The 24482-nt window shown below is 34.0% G+C and overlaps 1 protein-coding gene across 1 annotated transcript in view; it reads left to right on the top strand.

Annotated features, from left to right (window-relative positions):
- Positions 1-23239, top strand: part of Psa (puromycin-sensitive aminopeptidase) — a 91395-nt gene extending 68156 nt beyond the window's left edge. Inside the window, exons 6-9 of the mRNA XM_072534726.1 lie at positions 8838-9147; positions 10456-10642; positions 16432-16803; positions 22678-23239. Of these exons, the coding sequence (XP_072390827.1) occupies positions 8838-9147; positions 10456-10642; positions 16432-16803; positions 22678-23007 (1199 nt within the window). The 3' untranslated portion in view covers positions 23008-23239. The remainder of the gene's footprint in view (positions 1-8837; positions 9148-10455; positions 10643-16431; positions 16804-22677) is intronic.
- The last annotated feature ends 1243 nt before the right edge of the window (positions 23240-24482 follow it).

The following is a 24482-nucleotide window of genomic DNA, read 5'->3' as shown; positions in this document are numbered from 1 at the left end:
CTTTTCAAAAACTAAAGATGGGATTGTCCCCCAAAAAGTTTCTTAGTTAATAAACAATTTTAGGCTTAGGCCTTTTGCAAAATGTTTAAACGTTTATTGTATAATTATTTGATTATCAAGGAGGCAGATGCAGCAAAATTGAATTAAATTCCCATATAGCTGAAAGTTATCAGCTATTTCCTCTATTTAGTGTTAAGATGTATAAGGTGTCCCAAATTGGTATGTTTTGTAGGATATACCGAAGACTAGAGGAGATAGAAAAAAAGAAGTTAAGATGTCACGTGATGTTTTTTTTTTTTTCGTTAAAGTAACGATTGCCTAATCATATCATCAATAGTTCCCCACATTAGCGAGATACAGGACGATTATTGAAAAATGTCGAAAGCGATAGAGTTACAGATATTACTTCTTCTTAAGTCCCCTTGACGTTGGTGATTAACACGGCAAGACTTTTTCTCTGTCTTGACCTATTCTGAACAGCTGTTCCACTTTTCTTATCCCGGTCCATTCTCTGATATTTTTCAACCACGAGGCTTGTTTTCTACTAATTCCCCTGTGTGCTTCGATTTTACCCATTATAATTAGTTCAAGAATATTTTACTGTTATCCCCGGATTATATGTCCAAGATATGCTATTTTGGATTTGACGCTATCAATCAGCTGGCGAGTAGCTGCTGCTCTGTTGAGAACTGCTTCATTTGTCTGCTTAGCCGTTCCCAGTATTTTTAGTGTTCGTCTATACCACCATATTTCAAAAGTCCTAAGCGGTTAATAGTAGATATTTTCAAGGTCCATGCTTCGACACCATATAAGACAATTGACCACATGTAACATTTAATCATCATTTCCAAAGTTGAAGTTTCAATTTATCGTTACAAAATAGTGACCTCATTTTTAAAAAAGTTGCATGAGCCATTTCAATTCTATATTTTATCTCTTTATCTGGATCTATTGTTCAGTAATATAACAACCTAGATATTATTTATTAAAAAAAATTTAAAACAATTGAAACTTTTGATAGATATTATGGAAGGGTTTAGTGTAGTACACAAAAAATTTTTGCGGATAATATCAAGGAATATAATACCAACTTATGTTTTCTATATGTGCGACACTGTATATATATTGTGACATTTTTTAAGTATGAATACTATTTTGAAGTCTCCACTGAGTGACCAACAATATTCGCTATATTTTAATTGTCTGGCAACAGCTCAAGATTGCCATACGTTTCTTGGAGATGCACACAAGCAACAGGCACCGAGGAAAAAGTATTACCATTGTGCAACAAGACACCGGATGGTGGTCGGAAAAATTAATATCTAAGACTCAATACTAAAATTCGATAACAAAATCCTGGAAAGAGTGGAACACTTTAGATATCTGGGTAGTTGGTTTGACTACAGGGTTGAAAGGAAATTTCGACCAGAATAGAAATTACACGAAAAAACTTTATTAACTGGCGTTTTGTATTGTGCAGGAGAGCACGGAAGGAGCCTCCGCGCAAGTGATATTATAAGAAAAAAATATCACTGGCGCTCCCTGGAAACGCCTCTCGAGCGGCCAATCCTTCCACCACTGGATTCGAACAAAATAACGAGAATCAACGGCTCTTCTCAGAGCCTAAACTGCCAATGATAACCATAAACATTGAGGGTATTACTTGTAATAAACAGGAAATTTAGTCTGAACTGTGTAAAATCCACAAGTGTGATATATTATGTATACAAGAGACTCACCGTGACATATCAGCACATAGACCTAGCGGTGAGGGAATGCAGCTTATTATTAAACATCCAAGTGCAAAACATGGAAGCGCCATCTTCGTGAGAAGAGATATTGATGTAACATCAGCTGAAAAAACATGCTACAACGACATTGAAATTCTGACCGTCGAAATAGGAGCCTGCACAGTGACATCTGTGTATAAACCACCCTAAAGAGACTTTGTTTTCTCCCCTCAAAAAATTTCGCTTCTAAAAAAACCAGATTCATTCTCGGTGATTTTAATAGTCATAATGTTTATTGGGGCTACGCTTCAACTGATAATAATGGAGATCTTGTGGAATCTTGGGCTGAACAAAACAACCTGGCACTTCTACATGACCCAAAACTGCCCTATTCGTTCCAAAGCAAAATATGGAAGAAAGGTTACAACCCTGATCTCACCTTCATCGGCATGTCTTTAGAGGACCGTTGCGTTAGGAAGGTATATAAGCCTATACCGAAGACGCAACATAGGCCCGTGGGAATAACCGTATAAAGCGCTATAAAAGCTCCCAAAATCCCTTTCAAACGAAGGTTTAATTTCAAAAAAGCGAACTGGGAAAAATTTGCTGATGAATTGGAAACACAAGTGAAAAATATAGTCCCGATCCCCAAAAACTATGACGCATTCATCAAACTTGTAAATGAATCTCATGTAAATACATACTCAGAGGATGTCAACAACATTACATATCTGGTCTGAAGGATGAAGCAAAATACATTATGACAAAGTACACTGAAAATATAGTAAAGACCCATTTAGCGAAGTTACGCCAGAGATAGGGGAGAGACTGCAGCAAACACTAAGTGCCTCCAGACAACAACGGTGGAGCGAGATTTTAATTAAAATGGATATGACGCACGCAGGCTTGGAAATGATCAAAAAACTTAATGGTGATCCCACAGAGATGAAAGGACTATGTGCAATAACGCCAAATCAGATAGCACACCAACTGCTTCTGAATGGCAAAACAAACAATCGTTGCAAAACGCCAAAGATTATAAGAACTCAAGACCAGGAAACAACTCCTACGAAACCCATTTACCATCGAAGAGCTCAAAAATGGTATTGACTGTATGAAAAATGGAAAATCACCTGGGGTGGACGAAATCCTAACAGAGCAGATAAAACACCTCGGGCAAAAAGCGAGACAATGGGTGCTCGATCTATTTAACACCTGTCGCTGTACCTACCAGATTCCAAAACTGTGGCGTAAATCAAAAGTAGTAGCCCTTCTGAATTCTGGGAAAGGCCCTGAACTACCGAGTAGCTACCGTCCGATATCTCTGCTATGCCATTTGTATAAATTGTATGAACGCCTCATTTTAAACCGCATCCAGGAAACATTAGATGCAAAACTAATCCCACAACAAGCAGGCTTCAGACCAGGTAAATCATGCACAGGCCAAATGCTGAACCTAACAGAATACATAGAGGATGGATTTGAGCAGAAAGAGATAATGGGAGTAGCCTTGATAGACCTCACATCGGCCTATGATACGATAAACCACAGAACTTTGCTAACTAAGATCTATAACACTGTGCTTGACTATGACCTGGTAAATATCATTAGATCACTGTTGTGTAATAGACGTTTCTACGTTGTGTTAAATGGAAAAAAGAGCAGATGGAGAACCCAAAAAAATGGCCTACCTCAAGAATCGTTCTGACGCCGTCCTTATTTAACATATACACCAATGACCAACCAATGCACCCTCAAACTGAGAATTTTGTCTACGCTGACGACCTTGGTATAGCCGTAAAGGGGAAAATACTCACACAAGTAGAGTCGACAATGGAAGAGGCTTTAAACATGATGTCAACTTACTACAAACAAAACTCATTAAAACCAAACCCTACTAAAACCCAAGTATGTGCATTCCATCTCAACAACTAACTGGCGCATGTAAAACTGAATGCTTCTTGGGAGGGACAACGCTTGAAACATACTGATAGGCCCAAATATCTTGGAGTAATACTAGACCGGTCACTAACGTATAAATTCCACTGTCAGAGCACAAGACAAAAGGTTTCTACGAGAAACAACCTTCCCCGGAAACTTGTAGGGAGCAAGTGGGGTGCAAACCCCCAGGTCTTGAAGACAACAGCTGAGGCCTTATGTTTCTCAACAGGGGAATATGCTTGTCCCGTCTGGGGTAGATCTAGACACGCCCAACAAGTCACCACGGCGTTAAATGAAACATGTAGAATAATTACTGGTTGTATGAAGCTTACCCTTTTACCCCTACTGTACCGGGCAGCTGGATTCGCATCACCAGACGACCGTAGATGCGCCTCACAATATGTGGAGAAGTTCAGGCAAATTTTTGATGAAAGGCACCAATTATACGGGTTTGACGAACCGCCAGGAATAAGCCGACTTAAATCAAGGAAAAGGTTTATGAGAAGTGTCAGCGTCGAACCACCCGAACTGTTCCTCTACATCCAGAACGACCTAATGGAATGAAAATGGACTGGAGAACCTGGCGGACACTCAATCGCATACGCACAGGTGTTGCCCCTGTAAAACAGAACCTCATTAAATGGGGCATCAAGACAGACAGCGACGCACTTTGTGAATGTGGGGAAATACAGAACGTGGAGCACCTGAGTATGCAGACTTTGGGCATCACAGTGCACCCTCGATGATTTATGGCTCGCAAATACAAAGGGTGTAGACGTAGCCCGATATTGAGCAGAAAAACTGTAGTCGGATCCAGACACGAAAAAGTAAAGTAAAGTGTATTGTGCAATAGAAGTCTGTCATTGACCACAAGTCTAAGAGTATTGAAGTGCTACGTCTGGATGTGTGTCTGGATCTTTGTTCTATGGATGTGAATCCTGGACAATAAAAATAAAAAATCTTAATAAAATAGAAGCGTTTGAGTTGTGTTGTTATCGTCGCATGCTCAGAATCCCGTGGACAACACACATATCTAACGGACGTGTGCTAGAGACCATGCAAAAAAAGCGAGAATTGATCAATATTATCAACATAAGAAAGGTCCAATATTTCGGCCATATAATGAGAGGACCTAAATATCGCTTACTCCAGTTAATTGTTTCATCTTGCTGCCGATCTAGAAACATTCCATCAGCTTGTTAATACGACTATATCCAACGCTTGAAAACAAGCACGGCACACAAAGAAGAAGAACAAAACCCCCTTCAGACTTCTCTTAGAAGAATCAATCAATAACCTCCATAGCGTGGAATCGTAATTGTCAGCTCTCAGTTTCAGGACTACCTCATAGTATTTCTAATCAGGCTACTTCTCTTGAGAGAAATATTCCGCTAACTCTTTTTCACGATGCCTATACCACGAAAGTGTGGTTGCTGGAGCCAACAGATAGGCCCAAGTCTTTCACTAAGTCGTTTAGTTCAGCTTAGATAAACTGTTGAGGTTGGTCTATATCAGGATTGAATTCTTATTCGTCGGTTTTTTCGTTTGAACTTTTATGGCTGTTGGATGATGTGAAGAAAAGGTGGAGGAATAGAGATTCCTGGTCCATGAGGTCCAGGTCGTTTAGCAGACGGTAAATCAGAATACTGAATTGTATGTTTATTTTTCGAATTAAAACCCTTGACATCACAGAAGCAAAAGTAACAGTGGTCTCCATGTTTTTTGGTTCTCTTCATACTATAGGAATGCCGAAGGGTAAAGAGCTACCTACGTGTATCTTTTATCCATGTTCTTACTAGGTCGACACAGTGAAAACAACTGATGCTTACTAACTATTTCGTAAACAATTGTCAATGCCGTCAACTTGACGGTATCGGCAGTGTTGTCATTGAAATCATATAAATATAATATTGTACTAAAATATTTTCTATCGATGTATTTAGTATTGTTTCAATAGCATATTGACTTGAAGTAGTGTGACGGTCCATCCAATGTAAAATAATTTTCCTTTAAACATTTTGCCAGATTGTATGTACTAACGAAGCATTTGATCCAAAAAGAAAAGAGTCCCATATCATAATAATTTGATTACCTCTTTTGATGTGTACTTTGAAGTAAGCATCATTTCCAGAGGTCTCTGAGTGAATTTTTCATGACATTTTTCACATGACATATCCCGATTCACATTTTGTCTTACAGAAGCGGTAGCACTCAATTCCGCTCCCATAAATTTTGACCAGCTGTGCTTATGAAACTAATAGTAAAATAAGAAATATTTGATACCTGTTTTTGTAATAGATTTTTAAGTAAGGCACTTGTGATTTATAGTTCCTTGGAATTATTTCTTTTTAGTGTTTCGTGTGGGCAGACATTATCAAGGGCGATGGTTGGAGTATCTTTCGGGAAGATGACTAATAGCTTACTGAACAGTTGTAATTCACCGATCACAAAAATCACTATAATATCTTTATCTTAATAAGCAGTTTTTGAGCGGATTTTAGATCAGTTGCTATTGATCTTTGTAATAAAACAGTACGTTCTTAAAATGTCAGATGAAGCCTGAATGCTAATTGTAAGAAAATAAAGTATTTTCTTACTTTCTAAGGTTCTGACGAAAAATATTCTCAGCTACTTTAAACTTATGTCGAAGTATTTTTTAACAATATAAGTGACGCGTTAATTTTGTCGACAAATTTATATTGCAAGTATAAAATAGTCAAATATACAATTAAATATTGGACGTGACTAATAGGTTTGCACGTACATTACTGTATTAAAAGTTATCCGAATCACGGCGTTCAAGGCTAGGTGTTGAAAGTGTATTGGTAAAGTTATTATTATTTATGTTGTAATAACCGTTCAAAAATGATAAAACAAAGTTGAAATATTCGTCTTTTTTACAGGGACTAAGATTTGCCTCTTTTTCTTCGCGAGGGCGTTATGACTATCTTTTTTGTGTTCTTCCGATATTCTTTTGCGTCTTTAATTTTATTTGAGTATTTTTTTGTAATCGTTTCGTTTTTCATCCTTTAAAGATATCTTCATTAATTGTTATAATCAGCATTAATCTTTATACAGATTTTACTCTCATTGGAAATCTCATATCTGTTGTCTTCTGCTTTTTATGATCTACCCGACACTCGTCGCATTCATGAGTAATACAGTAATAATAAGTACAGCCCTAGTTGAGCCTTGACCTTCTCCAGTCTATTTCGCCAGTCGTTTCTGTCCATCGCCAACCGTTGCTCTCAGTCTTATTCTACCTCTACTCCTATTTCCTACAGGTGCTGCTAATTTTCATTTACTCTTGATCAACCAGGGATTTATAAAATTAAATTTTTGTATATTTTCTTGTCTTATTGTTATTATTTAAAGTTTTATTTATTTTACCGTATATTGCTTGAAATGTAGGTATTTTATCATCTATGGCATTCATAACTTAAAACTTCCACAAACTCACAACTAAGATTTATAACTTGTGTGTCATCCTAAATATTTAATAATATTTAGCCACAATATTACTTTAAAATAAGTTTATTTGACTTTTCGAAGACTAAACCAAACTAATACACATATTTTAAAGTAAAATTGTGTCGTATTCTCAGTAAAAATAGTAAATTGTATTAATATGCTAATGGAAAATATCTCCAGAACAATATTTTGACCGTACGGGATATTTGCCTTTAACTGTCATAACGTTCGTCTTTGTTAAGAAGATTTTGATATTGTATTGCGTAGTCATTTGGTTTAAAAGAGGTGTTACCAGTTGGAGTTGGCGGGCATAGCTCGCCAATAACCTAATTAGGTGAAGTCCAAATATGGATCAAGAAAAGCAAAATAAAAATCTACAAGACACGTTAATTAGACCAACAGTAACATAGAAAGTGAAATCTAAAATTATCTGAAAATATGGGAGCCAAAACTGCTAAAAATAGAAATTATATACGATGATATAAAAATGCAAGCTTTATAAAGTCACGAAGAGTAGATTGGTAATGAATTTGTAACGTATAATGGCCTGGTATTGAAAACAGGAATGCCCAGAATTTGGGTATTGTTGGGCGAAGATTTCCAAGTCTAGGTACGTTCACTTTTCAACCGGCACTCGGGTGTTTTGAAAGACACAACGGCAAGCATTGGAACGTGGATCTGCAGATCGCTTATTAGAAGCAGGAGATACTGAAGTCAAAAAGATTAAAGAAAATGAATCCCTACTAAATGAAATAAAATGGACAAAATTGGAACAAATAAGAAGGAAAAAAGGGCGCCAATTTTGTCTTTTCTTCGAGAGATAAAGAAAACTCTTAAAACCAAAATACATATACAATATATATGTATATATAAAAGGCAATTTGTGGCAAATAAAATAAACATTTAAATTTTTGTTTAATCTATTCTAAGAGACACAAAGTGTTTTTCTTCGAAGATTCGCAATACGTATATTAAAATGTTATGCAGAATGTACTTTAAAATAAGTAATTAAAACTTTATACAAAACGGAATTTTAAAATGTTATAAATTTTTAAAAGAATGAAAAGTGCAAAAATGGCAAAATTAGTAGAATTAGTAGAAAAATCCAATATAGAAGAAAAGAGAAACCACGACAAAGATGAAGTAATAATGTTAAGAATATTTTAAAAGTATAAAGGTAAAAGATTGAAAGAACTATACGTAGATTAAAATAAAATGAAAAGAAGTAATAAAGTAGGGAACAGCTCTGAACAGAATAAGGTGTAAAAATAGTATAAAATACTAGTAATTTCTAATTTTGTCAGATGTAGAACATATTTTGTTTTTAAAATTATCTAATTTGTATTGGATGAATTAGGATTGTAATTCTTAGCACCTGACCTCCAATGCCCGTTAAGCTAAATAAATAAATAGTTATAATAACTTATTTATTTACTTAATACGTGATTATTCTTATAATTTACAAGTATTAAGTTTAAGTAAATCAAAATGTCTGCCATAAGTAAATCAAAAATACGACCATGTGGTCAAGCTAGCTTACATCTACAAGTAGTTTTGATCATGGGTTGACCCAATTTGTTCAACGTTTATTTATGTTATTTTTAAAAGTTTGACCAAACTGTATTTTTATATGAAATTAATTTTTATTTTATTCTATCTGCGAATTGTATGTTAATTTAAAAATTTTGATTTTAGGTGACGGTGGTGGTGTTAAACTAGCGCTCTCGCAATCTAAATTCACCGCAGATGGATCGAGTCCAGCGGACGAAGATTATCTGTGGATGATACCAATTTCCATATCTACCTCTAAACAACCTTCCAAAGAAGTAGTTTGTATTGTTCTCACTACGAGAACGGCAGAAATCGTTGTACCTGATGTTGGAAAAACTGATTGGATTAAGATTAATCCAGGAACTATTGGCTTCTATCGAACCCAATACACCCCAGAAATGTTGGAGAAGTTTATACCTGCTATTAGGGATAGATCTCTTCCGCCATTGGATAGGTATGTCGATTCTTTTTTGCTTTTAGGCAAACATTCTATTTATCCACTGATCAGACAAATGTGTCATTGCAGATCAAAATTTGTCACTGTATTAAAAATCTTGTCAATTGTGGGTTCGCTTATTTTCAGCAATGAATTCAGAATTCTAACAACTTTATACTTAAATCTTGTAACAATAAAGCAACCACCTAGATCGTTGGGTGCCAATAGTTTAACAATGAAGTAACTAATGAACAGATACTTCACATGCCAATTTTATTATTAGGGCCTCGACAAAGGTGTATGTACGTCTGATCTTAATGCAAATTGTACAATGAGCAATTTGTGCAGAGACATATAAAAGACACCAACTAATCATATTTATTAAATGTAAAAAAACCAAAAATTGAGTGATCAAATCTTGCTTAACCTTTACAATAAAATAAATGTAAAAATATACTTATGACTAATACAGAGATACTATCACATTTGGAGAACAGCTAATTGTAGCTTCACATGGAGATAAATGTAGGCTGTAGTAGCAGCATTGACATTAACTGTAGTAGTAGTAGCATTGATGTTGGCTTGCTACATTTCTTTAATAAACAGTAATTGTGGTAAACATCACTTGGTGTTAATTGGGTAGTTCCACCAAAAAGAGGCACAACAAGAAAAAGCTCACAGACGTCTGAGAGTCAGCAGCAACCCCTAGCGGAAGTCTTACTTTTCCATGTAGTGCCAACCTTAGTCAAAACTTTACCTTTACGTTTGCTTTAAATTAAGTGGAAATACTTATTCCAGATAACAAAACACTGTTGATGGTCTTTTTAGTCCAAAAACGTTGATGTAACCCGAAAGGGATATTAAATCATATACCTTTTATAAAGGATTTTAAATAAACTTTTGTGATTGATGGCATACAGCCAACTACGGAAATTTCATTTTCCTTGTGCCTCTCAAATACAAATAGTCTATAAATAAATATTTGCAGTTTAGTTAATTCGACCAGCAGTGATTGAAGGGGCATTAACCTCTCCGGCCCGTATATAACGCCAAAGGTAGGTAGGCGTTCAGAAGTCGATGAAAAAATGAGGGTACCTTCTTATCGGTAGAAGGATGGAAGTGCAAAAGTTACGAAGCAATTTAGTATTTAGTATTTATTAGTATTTAGCCGGGGATTAAAAAACCCTATAAAAACTATTAAATTAACATCAGCGGCCATCATGGCAGCAAACGCGAAATAAGACCGAAAACTTGGCGTGTTGGTATTCTATAACCGATCGTCAGACTATTATGAAATTAATTCATTTTAATTTGCTATGATTTTAGGTTAGGTTTATTAGACGACTTATTTGCTATGGTTAAAGCCGGACACACAAGTACTGTTGAAGTTCTAAAGCTTCTTAACGCTTATGAAGACGAACCTGATTACAACGTTTGGTGTTCAATTGTAAATATTCTCGGACGCTTAGGACAACTTTTGGGTCATACAGATTATGAAGCAGACTACAACAAGGTAAGTCATGTTTATATATTGTTATGAATTTATTAATTGTTATGTCTTTATTTAATTTATAATTTCTTTACTAATTTATTATATTGTTCCTATTTTAATTTATTAAAACACACGGTAATTTATATCAGTTTATTAAACTACTGTGCAATTTATTTGACGAGCGTAACAATTACAACGCGGCGCGCGATCTTCAAAATTAACTGTCTTCTTCCATGAAAGCTCCGTTATTATATATAAAAATACAGCTGGTCGAGAATTCAGGTGATTATTCTAGAAGGTAAATCCGGGTCATCGTTTCGACCGTTTTCTGGAAGGTTCCGTTCAGGTAGATTTCTGCCAGCTGATCGAAGGGTCTCGTACAATCTAAAACATATTAGTGAATAAACACATGTTTACAGGTTTTAATATGACTCATATTTTTACGTAACAATATAAACTGTTAATGCTAGGTTAAATAAGAGCCAAATGTACAGTGAGAGGAGTCTAAAGTCTTACACCCCTGTTTATTTTAAAGATAAAATAAAACAGAATCGCTCGTTTTCGTCGATTTTTAAAGTTCTTTAAAGTTCGAGTTTTGTTTTAGTATCTAATGGTATAAATATTTCGGAATTTCGATGAGTCCTCCATCTATCAGGTGACAACCACACCCTCATTTTTTTCTGATTTCAAAAGTATATTACACCAATAATATGTACAGAGTGATCAACTTTTCTGACATTCTGTTATATCTGATATTAGCGGATACCAAATAAAGTTATTTACAAAAATGGGATGCAGCTGAAAATATTTGAAATATTTGAAAATTAGTTACAAATATACAGGGTCTTCCATAACACTGTACCGCGCCAAAGATATGTTTTTTTTTAAGAAACACTCTTATTTTATTTTAAATTTGAAATCCGTTTCACTTTCTCGTTACAAAAATACAAAGTTTTTTTTGTTATACAGAGTATTTAAAAGGTATAACCAAATTTCAATGAAAATCGTAACCATTCAGCTGCCTGTATAACTGAAAAGAGGATACAAACACATGACCTGTTGCAGATATAGTTTTTAAATAATTGTCAAAATTCATAAAAATTATTAATTTTGCTAATACTGTTTAAGTCTAATACAGAGTAAGTCAAACCACAAATTTAATATTTGTTCAGTAACCTTAAGTACATCACCCTTTATTTTATATCACTATCAGTTTTCCTATGGTGATACTTAGCACTAATAGTTTTGGAGATATTTTAAATTGTGTAAAATGGAAAAGGGGTACTATACTAAAACAATTTTTAATTGAAGGTGATTACTTGGCAACATCGCACTTAAAGCGACGAAATCATATTACACTTATCAACGTTGCAGGGGCGTACCAAAATAATATTTTAATTATTTATTAATTATATTTAAATTATATTTAAACACAGTAAAATTTTAGTGTTATTATAGAGAACCTAATACAAAATAATTATTTTTTCATTATACTAAACAATCTGAAATTTTAATATACAATCTCGTTATTATACTTCATTCTCTATTTATAGAATTACTGTGTGCTGTAACGGTATATTTGTTTTTTTAAAACTTGATTTGAAAGTTTCCTTGTGTTTATTACGTTTTATATTCCATATAAATTAAAATAAAGTAAGCTAAACTATTATCATGATAATGCGTGAATATAGTAGTGCATTTTTCAGTAAATTCTCGAAATATGAAAGGAAGATGGCACTAACTACTAAAGAGTTAATAGTTTTGTTAGAAGAAGACCGATTGTGTGCTGATTCGCTTAATATGGTTTATTTGCCGTCGGAATCAGATGAAGTTTCCGATGTAGAAGACATTAATGATAATGTTATTTGTGAAGAAGGAATAAAATCGGATATTGTAGGTACATATGAAATACAAGTGATTGGGAATTTTGACGATTCTGATTATGATATTCGTAGTTGGGTAACATCAGATACTCCTTCGTACTCAGTAGTAATTCAACATCAGTCTGATTAATATTAAGACAATATACAAGCCAACCATGGAGGCAAGTTTATATTGAAGTTTTTTCACTCTTTTTGATAAACAAGTAATTGAAAGCATTCTATATTTTACAAATATTTATGCATCGCAGAATAACCGCCAAGATTTTGAAATGAATAACATAGATTTAAAAAATTTATTGGCATATGTATATTATCTGGTTCACACTCTGCTTCAAGTTGATATGTATTGGTCGAAGGATGAGGATAAAGAAGTGCACATTATAAGAGAAAGCATGAGCCGACAAAGATTTCGTTTAATCAAACATGAAGCGCAGAGAATAGTGAAGAAACCGCTACATCAGTGTCAAACTTAGTACATGGACGGCAATCTAAATTTGCTTTACCAGATGAAACCAGATTCGACAATATTGGCCACATTACAAAAAGAGACGATAGTGCAAGAATGTCGGATGTGTAAAAGTAATACTATTTATTTATGTAAAAGATGTAGAGTACATCTACACCCCGAATGTTTCGAAAATTTTCACCTTAAAATTTAATTTACATTTAAGGTACGATATGTTCCTTTATTAAAAATTGTACTATTTTTCCTTGAAAATGAGAAAAAAAATCTTTTTGGTTGTAAATTAGTCTTCATTTATGTGTTTTTAATCCAATCTAATAAATTAATTGTCAAATTTCTCTTTGTTTATTTTATCGGTCGTTAATGGGTTAATACTATAAAAAGAATAAACTTATCTAAAATTTTCTTTACTTACCTCAAAACTATTTTAAAGTTAATAATAACAGTCTATTTAATAAATATATTCCCAAGAAATAGAACACACTACGCCTATGCACATATAAAACGTATCAAACTTATAAAAATATAAAAAAATATCAAATTTCTCTCATTCCCATTCTTTCTAAGAACGTAAATATATATAGACCAGAGAAATGTTGATAAGTTTACCGATGCTTCAAATTATTCAATGAATTTGTCGAACTATACGCTTGTGAATCGCACCAATTTGTATTGTAACGGGGACAAATTTTTATGGGACTATCTTAATTTTTCACTTATTTACATGGGCGAAGCATACACAATAAAAATGACTCCGGTAAGAATTTACTTCTGAGATTTTACATGGTTGCCGTTAGCACTTCGTTCAATTTGTAGATTAGTCACCTTTAATTGAAAATTGTCGGACTATATATCATGAATTAAATTTATTATTTTTATTTACTTTACTATTTATAATTATCTGAAAGCAACAAAAGAAAATAAAAATAAATAAAGAAATTGATATTTTCATTGTAGAAGGTGCGAAATGAGTTCCTACATCATTAAAATCAAGGTCGCATCAAGGTATATTTCACAAATTGACAATTCAGTTTCTAATCAAACTACTTTCACATTGTTCACCATAGGCACCCATACCAGAACAACGACACCAAAAATTGATTGCGAGTTATTTTGAAAGAATGGTAGCTTTATGTGAATAATAGTACTAAATAATTTGCCCTCTACCGCGTCCTAAAACATGCAAACCACTCAAATATTTCAAAACATCTGTTTCTTACCGACTCGTTCAGCTCTCTTCTTACAATGGTCTGTATCCCAAACATCCTTTATAGAAGCTAATAAAAGCTGCACTACAAATTGTCCAAGAGAACATAACTCCTAAGTTTATATGGACCACATCGCATTTAGGAATTATCGGCAATGAAGACGCTGACGAAACTGCTCGTGATGCAGCAACAAGTGCGGAATCTGAATTAGTGTGCAAGAGTGTATCTAAGGAGCTCAAGACATTCTTTACACAAAAAGTAATCTAAGATAATAAACTAAGATCGCTAAAACCAGATACACGACAGTGGAAAACTAGTGCTAGCACACAATTTATTCAAAAGGTTCTAACGCGCCTAAGAAAACATACTTATACCTACTTTTGAGCAGTGAAAGTCGTTTATGCGACCCATGTGCTACGCCTCTTACCGTCATCCATTTGTTAATTGAGTGTCCAAAATACCGAAGAGAATGTTCAATAAAAAATCTACCAAACACTCTACCTGCTCTATTAGGAGAAGTTCTGTCCAGTAAAAAAACTTAAATTACATCACAAATTACTGTTAAGCTTTGTTTACTGAATAACGCCGCTAATAACCTGTTGGTGGATTCTTTAAATTTGCATTAATAAGAAAAATACTAAATAATTACGAAGAGTCACATTAGGTGGTCCATTAATGTTTGGGGTGGTATCTTAACTAATTATCTAATAGACCCTTTCTTCTTCTGTCTTGACGTTATGGAGCTTATTTTGAATATCTTCTACAATGAAAATAACAACTTATTTGTTTAATATTTTAGTGTGTTGCTTTAAGATATTTTTAAATCGTAAAGTAAATAAAAAATAATAATTTAATTATTAAGAAATACACTTTTTTCCACTCCAATCTAAAATATCTTCAAACCTATTAAATAGAAAATACTTGGGACAAGTGAACTTAATTACGATTTTTTTCAATGGTTCTATATTATTTTAGCTGTCATTGCTAAAATTTCTGTGCATTTGTGTAAATTGTACAAGTATATAGGTAAAGATTCTGATTTATTTTTATTTATAGGTGTTGATTTGTAGGTCTTGTTCGTAAGTCCAGTTGTTCACAGAATTTCGATAATCTTTTGATGGTTAACATAGTCAAATGCTTTTCGATCCTCAATAAAACATGCATATACGTGTACAGTCATATCTCTGCATCGTTGTCTTAACACATTTATTCTCGTATTCCCAATCCATTTCGAAATCTGAATTTAGTGATACTCATCTGAAACTCAGACTTCTTGTAAATTCGTGTATGGATGATGATTCTGAGAATGTTTTAAGGACGTGGGACGTCCTTAAGGAAGCTTAATATTCGATAGTCATCGCACCGTGATGCATTCATTTTTTTTTTTTTTTTTTTTTGTAGTGTTGCGCATGTTGATTTTAACCAGTTTGATGGTATTTTAACTGTGTCAAGTATCTTATTGAATAGTGCTTTTATCCTGTCTAGGCTTTTACTTTCGTTGTCAGTAATTAATTAATTAATTTAAGTACTTCGACATTGATATTGTCTGGACCGTTGGCTTTTCCGTTCTTCTGAGCTTTTACTGCATGAATAACTTCTGCTTTGGATATTTCTGGACCTGTTTTATTTATTTGATCATCTGTGAATGGTGGAGAACAAGGTCTATCGTCGTCAAAAAGTGTCTGAGTGTATTCTTTCCATCTCTCCAGTTTGTCTTCTATATATTGTTTCTTGTCGCTTTTTGTATCTACCTGTCATTTCTCTCATTTTTCTTTGACATTAAAGGCTTTGTATCTCGAAATCTCTAGGCATTTTGTTGACATCCAGTTTTGTTTAGCTTCTCTGCACTTTTTTCTAATGATTTTATTGATTTGTTTGTATTCAATTGGGTTTGTTTTATGTTTTCGTCTTACGACCATGAAATCCATGATCTCTTGCGTTAGTTGTTCTTGTTTCCTGTTGGTTTTCGTGAACCCGATATCTTCTTCTTGTATCTTTGTTATTTTCTTTTTTAGATCAGACCATGTTACTTCAACGTCTATCTGTACTAAGTTCTCTAGCGGTTCTATTTCTTTCTTAACCTTGATACTTATTTCATGTCCTTTCAGGATTCTTCAGTTGTGAGATGTCTATTTTTCTTGTCTCTTTTTCCTCTTTAACTTTCAGAAATCTTTTTAATCTGTTTAATTTTTAAGCTGTTATAATTATTATTTATCTACTAATTATATACCTGTTATATGATAAATTTGTTTTTAGTACCAAAAGAGACTCTTGAGCAAAGTGTACAGCAGATTGGGATGGACACAAAAATCAGGCGAAACACATCTCGATACCCTCTTAAGAGGATTAGTATTAGGTCGATTGGCGTGGTTAGATCACGAACATACCATATCTGAGGCCAGGAACAGATTTGATACCCACGTCAAATCTGAACAAGTACTACCTGCTGATTTGAGAAGCGCTTGTTATAAAACAATTTTGAGAGCTGGTGGTCAAGCGGAATACGACACTTTATTACAGTTGTATAGGTCTAGCGATCTCCACGAAGAGAAGGATAGAATTAGCAGAGCGTTTGGAGCTACCAAAGATCCAAACTTGTTAAAGAAGGTTCTGGAATTTGCTATGTCGGTAAGTATGGATTGATGTGAACTTCTTTCTATTAAAGTAAAATAGAATTGCCTCAACATTTTTTTTTTTTTAATTTTAATTATAACAAAATTTGACGATTTTTAGATAAATGCAATTGTGCATTTGTATCTGTTCGGCTATTTGAGTAAATTTTGGTATCCTATAGGTCCATTTTGTTTTTCTGTTGTTATTATTTTTCATTGTACAGCTGCGGTCACTGAATAGTTTACACCCTCATTTTTACATTGTAATACTGTAAAATCGCAGTGTCGTGTGAATTTGCTAAATGTCAAAGTGCTTGTCAAAAATTTCGCGCGTATTTAAAAATAAAATAAAAAGCTATTAAACGCGATCAAAATGCCTATAATGCATTCGAATCACTCGCAACAAACAAGAGCAGTTGCTAAACTTAAAGAACAGCAAAAACATCTTTCTATAATTTCCATTTTGTTACATTTGATAAAGTAGATTTATTTTATTTTGGGTTTTTAATTTTAATCAAGCTATTCTGTTCGGCTCGTACAGAAAAACCATGGGCCCGTACAGAAACAGATAACACAGATGTAGAACTAGAAAATTTGCACAAAGTAAGTCAAGAAATAACAGAGAAATACTTAAAACCTGAAAGAACAAATAAAAAGGAATGGATGACGGAGGAGATTCTATGTATGATGGAAGACAGAAGAAACGCTAAAGATAATAAGAATTACTACAACAACATAAATAACGAAATAAAAAGGGCTATTAAAATAGCAAAAGAAAATTGGTTTAGCTCGAAGTGTACAGAGATAGAGTCATTACAACAAAAACATGATTCATTTAACCTCCATAAAAAGATTAAAGAAGCGGCAGGCTTATATAAACACAAAAACACTGGATTCCTGACAGATAATCAGGGAAACATAGTACTGAAAATAGAGCATAAAAGAGATATTTGGATTAAATACGTAGAAAAAACTTTTGAAGATATACGAAGTAACACTGGTATTACAACAAACACCAATTGCGAATCTGGACCACCATTTACAGTCGAAGAAGTAAAATATGCCATCAAAAACACCAAAGATGGTAAAGCAGTAGGCCCTGATAATTTTCACTCAGAATTCTTAAAACTTATGGACTATGATGGCATAAAATGGTTGACAAATATATTTAACAGTATATATGATACGGGCGTGGTTCCCCAAGAGTGGTTAGTGTCAACTTTTATAAATCTTCCAAAAAAAAAACCAATGCGAGAAAGTGCGAAGACTATAGAATTATAAGCCTTATGAGCCATTTACTTAAAACATTTCTAAAGGTCATTCACAAAAGAATATATACAAAATGTGAGGAACAACTAACAAGAACACAATTCGGATTTCGTGATGCTCTGGGAACACGGGAGGCCCTTTTTGCTGTACAGGTGCTATTTCAGAGATGCAGGGATGTGAATTGTGACATATACGTATGCTTTATAGATTACCAGAAGGCATTTGACAGAGTAAAACATGACAAATTAATGACTCTAATGCAAGAAATTGGAATTGACAACAAAGATCTTAGAATTATCAGAAACATTTACTACAATCAAACGGCCAAAATCAAAATAGAAGACCAGTTAACTGATAAAATTGCGATAGAACGTGGAGTACGACAGGGCTGTATTTTGTCTCCATTGTTGTTCAACATTTATTCTGAATGGGTATTTAAGGAAGCTTTAGACGGTTGTGCGAAAGGAATACTAATAAACGGTGAATGGTTGAATAACATTAGATATGCAGATGACACTATAGTGTTTGCCGATAATCTGAATGACTTACAGATATTAACAAATCGCATAACAAGTCAGCAACAGATACGGACTAGCTCTTAACATAAAGAAAACCAAATTTATGACAATTAGTAAAAACCCAATACTAAACGCTCAACTTACAATCAACCAACAGAATATCGAAAGAGTCGAGCAATATACATATCTAGACACCAATTTAAATAGCCAATGGGACCACTCAACAGAAATTAAACAGCGAATAATAAAAGCAAAAGCAGCATTCGTTAGAATGAGAACCATTTTCAACAGTCGAGACATATCATTAAAAACAAAATGCCGTCTATTGAACTGCTACATATTCACAGTTCTGCTCTACGGAATGGAAGCATGGACACTGACTGTTGCATCTATGAATCGGCTCGAAGCTTTCGAAATGTGGTGTTATAGGCGCATCTTACGTATATCCTGGGTTGACAGAGTTACTAATGTGGAGGTCCTGCATAGAATGGGGAAAGAATGTGAAATTCTCATGACCGTCAAAACTAAAAAGTTGGAATATCTAGGACATGTAATGAGAAATCAAGAACTTTACGGCCTTCTCCAGCTGATTCTCCAAGGGAAAGTAAATGGTAAGAGAGGACCGGGAAGAAGACGCATTTCCTGGCTTCAAAATTTACGAAAGTGGTATAACACGACTACCACTAAACTGTTCCGCGCTGCAATAAATAAAGTAAAGATAGCCGTGATGATCGCCAACATCCGGAACGGATAGGCACTTTAAGAAGAAGATTCTGTTCGGGTCCGCCACTGGTAACGTCACTTTGACGTAAAATGTGCGTTTAAACGGGGTAAAAATTCAAAAAATCGGCTACTAGATATGTAAGGCTGTAAACTATTCAATGACCGCAGCTGTACCTTGTGTTATATTTCTATATCGTTTTATCTTTGCTTTATTGTGTGTGGTTAAATATTTCAAATTTTTAGAAAAATGTCAATGTAGTAAGTTTGCTTTCATTTAAACTCGATTACACTAGTCAGCGAATGACAAAAGGTTTTGTATTAACAACTGTTATACGAACGGAAATATTTTTCATTTCGTCTCACCTAGCGAGTCTATCTGACGAGCTAAAAATAGAGAAAAAATCACGTGTAATAGAATGGCTGGTTTGACGTGATGTGAATATTCCGTCTCGTATATTATTTACACGCCATTTTATACTTTATTTAAGTCAAAGTCAAAAAATTTTATTTCTTTTAAAATCCATTGCACGTAATCAATGACATTTCTTCTACGTCACAGTGCAACCAAATGCTTGAAACTTTCCTAACAATAATTTTAGAACTATTTTAATTATTATTTCTTGATTTATTCATATTCTAAATAAAATAAAATATATTGTTAAAAAATAGAGTGCAAATGACAATTAGAAACTATTGCTACTGTTTCCAAAGTTGTCATGTACATCTTTATTAAATATGACAAGTTTTGTATTAAATATTATATTTCTATGGGATTAAGCCACAATTCTTGGTTGTGATTGTGATGATAATCAAATTTTTAAATAACTAATTTTTGACGTTTCGATTTCCACTCCGGAAATCGTTCTCTAAAAAGGTTTTTAAACAAATTCCATGTATAACCAATTTTTTGTTATTGGTTATGTCATTTCAAAACTGACATGCTTGACCTAGATCTTGTAGGCATACAGTAGATGTGGCTGCAACAAATTTGTGGCTTAATCCCATCAAAACATAATATTTGTCTTGCCACAGACATGCCACAAGAAAGTAATGTCGAGTATCATATAAATCAAGCTATGAAACTTGCTATATAAAACAAGCTATATAAAAAACGATTCATATATTTTCATAAACAAAATACCAAAAAAAACTCTTTTTAAAGAACATGTGTCTTTATTAATTCAATATTTGAAAAGAAAATGTGATAATCGCGGCCATTGATACCAATAACTGCTGGGAAATATCATCATCATTCTTTTTGTATTTATCCCCATGCAGGATAGTCTTCCCTAATTACATTTTCCGTAAGTTTCTATCTTGGGTCATACCAATATCAATCCCATTTACCGATAGTCCTGTCTAAGGGTCTCCCGCCAGGTCTTCTTTGGTCTTCCTCTCCTATTTTCCCCAGGAACTTGCAATTCTTTGTATTGGGTGATTAACGTCTTGACATTGAATATGCCGGAACCATCTTAACCTATGATCTCTCATTTTAGCATTACTTGGTGCTACTCCTAGACTTCCCCTAATATAATCATTTTTAATTTTATCCTTTTTTGTCACTCCACTCATCCTTGTCACATTCTCATTTCTGACTCATGCATTCGTTGTTCCCTTTCTCTTTAACTGTCCAACATTCAGTTCCATACATCATAATTGATCTTATGGCAGATTTACATAATTTTTTAGTTTTAAAATTTGTAATGTTTTTTCTGTCCATCCCAGAGTATCAAGGAAGTAAATTTCACCAGATCCAATGTCCACAGCTTCTATCAAAGTATCGTATGCAATCCTTTGTTGTTGATCCGATTGTAGAAAATTTGTACGAACTATTTCAGCAAATACTCCAGTCGTCAGAGACGTAAATGCCACTAAACCTCTAAAAATCGTAGGAACAAGCTGAATTTTGCCGAGAATATTAATTTTGGGACCCCAAAACAGATGCAAAAAAGTTTACCACTTTTACCCCTGGGCTTCCCCTAAAACCCCGCTCGCAGGGGGGTATAAACGCAAAAAAAATCAATTTACCAAGAATGTGTACGTCGTAGAAAAAAAGTACAAAATACAAAAATTGCATACGCAAGCTGAACTCTTTACCTTTAAAACGCATCTTGATTTTTGTCGATAGGACTCTTGGATCAAAAGATATCGAATTTTTACAGTCGAGCTGATACAAATTTTATTGAACATTCGCGCGCGTAACTGACATTCAAAATTAACGGTCGCTTCAAGCGGTGTTTCTGAGAGAACAGTTCATTCTACACAAAAAGTGTTAATAAACATTTTTGTTTAAAATTATCTCAGCTACATTTTTTATTTGAAATATTTTTTTCTACAACGTACAGATTTTTGGTAAATTGATTTTTTTGCGTTTTCACCCCCCTCCGAGGGGGGTTTTAAAGAGAAGCCCGGGGGTAAAAGTAGTAAACTTTTTTGCATCTTTTTGGGGTCCCAAAATTAATATTCTCGGCAAAATTCAGCTTGTTCGTATGATTTTTAGGGGTCAACTCTCTGACGATTGGACTAAAATGCTTCAGTGTCGAACCGTTGTTTTATTTCATAGAGTCACAAAGGAAATGAACAAAACATATTTGTTTACTGTCAAATATTAATGGTGCGTTTATAAATTTTCTTAGAAAGGTATATCAAGCTACATAAAAAACTATGTCTTGATAATAAACTAAAATAAAAGAGTAAGGGACAGACCTAAGCTATCTTTCTTGCTTAATATTTATGTCGGTTTTTGAACGTACCCTATTTGACAGGTACTAACTGTTTATATATAAGTAAAAAGCTTTACTTATGGATATAAGTAAAATATAATGGCATGTCGCAACAAGGAATAAAAACAAAAAAACAGTATAGGTAGAGATAGTGCAAACACTCCTGACCATGGAGCTGCGCGAAGGAGTCAAAATTCACGTAAAGGCAGAAAGGTTCTATTGTAAACCAAATTTCGTCTACTGCGCCGTGGTCAGGAGTGTTTGCACTATCTCTATATAGATGGAAGGCAACTGTAAATACGTATTTCTGACTATTTGGTCGTCGTCAGTACGGTGCAGCCAAGTTAGAAAAGAGGCATGTTAACTTGGGAAAGAATCACTACAGGAACAATGCGACATAAATATATTTATATATAGTTCTTTATATAGAAGGTTCCATAGTTGCTCGTCTAAATTTATATGTGGGTTTTTATCATCATCAAAGTTTCAACCTCATAAGTGTTTGTCCTTGTTTATCAGTGTGATTTTTACGTATTTCCGAAAATTTTGTTTTTTGTTTGTATTCTCATTACAAACTCGTGCTAAAATTTTATTAAATAACCCATAATTTCCAAAATATTGTCTGAGAATTGTAATAACAGTTTGTTTTGTTTTTAGGATGAAGTAAGATCCCAAGACACAGTATTTGTTATAGCTTCGGTGGGATTGAGCAGTGCTGGAAGAGATATCGCTTGGCAATTCTTTAAAGACAACTGGCCCCAGATCAGGGAACGATTCAGCGGTTACCTTCTTACAAGATTAGTGAAGTATCTGACAGAGAATTTCGCCAGTGACGAAAGAGCCAAAGAAGTTGAAGCTTTCTTCGCCGAACACAAACCCCCAGGTACAGAAAGAACTGTACAGCAGTCTATCGAGACAATTAATTTGAACACAACTTGGCTAAATAGAGACTCGGCTGCCATTAAAGAGTACCTCAGTACTATATAATTTACCTTGCAACTTTAAAATATTTTTGTTTTTGTTTGTTAAATATGGAACATATGCCAGTGACTGTACCTATGATTTGTTATTAAATAAAAGTTTTTGTAATTAGCAGAGAAATGTAGCCATATTTGATTAATCATATGGATACTGAACTTATTCCTCAGGTAAACAAATTCTTATATCATTTAAATAATGTAAAATAAACGGAAATAAAGGACTATCTGAGAAACAATTACATCATGATTTTTAATTTTGTACTACTGGGTGACCCCGTATCCTCAATTCTGATGTCCGTTGTTTCAATTATCTGCGGTATACTACGACCATGCTAAAAAAGTATTCAAATACTTTTTAAAAAACAATTATTAAATTTATTCACTTTTTATGTTTCTGCTACTGCTGGATACATTTCTGAGAATGGAAATGGCATTGAATATTTGAAAGATAGTATTCTTCTTCTTGGTGTGCCTATCCGTGACACATGTTGGCTATCATATTGGCAATTTTTATCTTGTCTGCAGCAGCGCAGAAAAACTGCACAGATATTGAGTTCTACTGGTTCTGAGGTTCTTTAACAACGATATTTTTCTCCTTCCTGTACATTGCTTTCCAAATATTTTTACTTGCAGAATGGCTTGTAGGAGGGCATATCTAGATTGATTTCGCATAATGTGCATAGCTTTCGAGATTTGATGGTGGTCAGTACCTCTCAGTTTTTTTTCATTCTTCTGTGGACCTTCTCATTTTTGACTCGGTCAGAGCACGGAATCTTAAGTGTTCTCGGATATAGCCACATCTTAAATGTTTCCAATCTTCTTCACATATCTTAGTTCAAGGTCCACGATTCAACACCATAAAAAAGGACAGAGAGAACGTAGCAGAGATAGGTTCTTGAAGAAGATCCTCATCCGGTTGAAGTGGATCTAGTTTTTCCCCTAGACATGCATAGGAAGGGTAGGTCCTTAAATGGATATATTAAAAAAAGCGTTAGGTTTATGCAAATATTTTTAGGAATTAGATGGTACAGAAGAGACGGTCAATCTTTTTACTGTGATCCGAGGATTCCGGAATATATAAAAGTTAAAAAATGATAAAAAATTAATGTTTCAGAAAAAAATATATCACCCGTGAGGAAACTGCAGTCTTATTGCCGACAAAGTTTAAGAAACGTATGGAGAATAAGAACGGGGACCACTCACAAATCATGATTTTAACAATGTATAAACGCACATATCTACCTCATAAACTATATTAACAGACATCGTAGCCTAAGCTATCGGTGATACTAGGAATTAACAACATACCGTATCATTTAGTAGTCATTGAACGGGGAAGAATTTGTTATAACTTAGTAGAACCTCTGTTGTCTCGATGTTACTTTTATAGCAAGGGCGTGCGCCAGAGAATTGTACGTACTTGAATTTATAGATTTATATTTTATAATCGAAAGAATACAAAGATGAAATCAAATTAATAAA

This window comes from Diabrotica undecimpunctata, chromosome 6 (assembly GCF_040954645.1).
Source record: "Diabrotica undecimpunctata isolate CICGRU chromosome 6, icDiaUnde3, whole genome shotgun sequence".
Classification (NCBI taxonomy): Eukaryota; Metazoa; Arthropoda; class Insecta; order Coleoptera; family Chrysomelidae; genus Diabrotica; species Diabrotica undecimpunctata.
The sequence above is the reverse complement of the archived record's forward strand: the minus strand, read 5'-3'. Positions and strand labels throughout refer to the sequence as shown.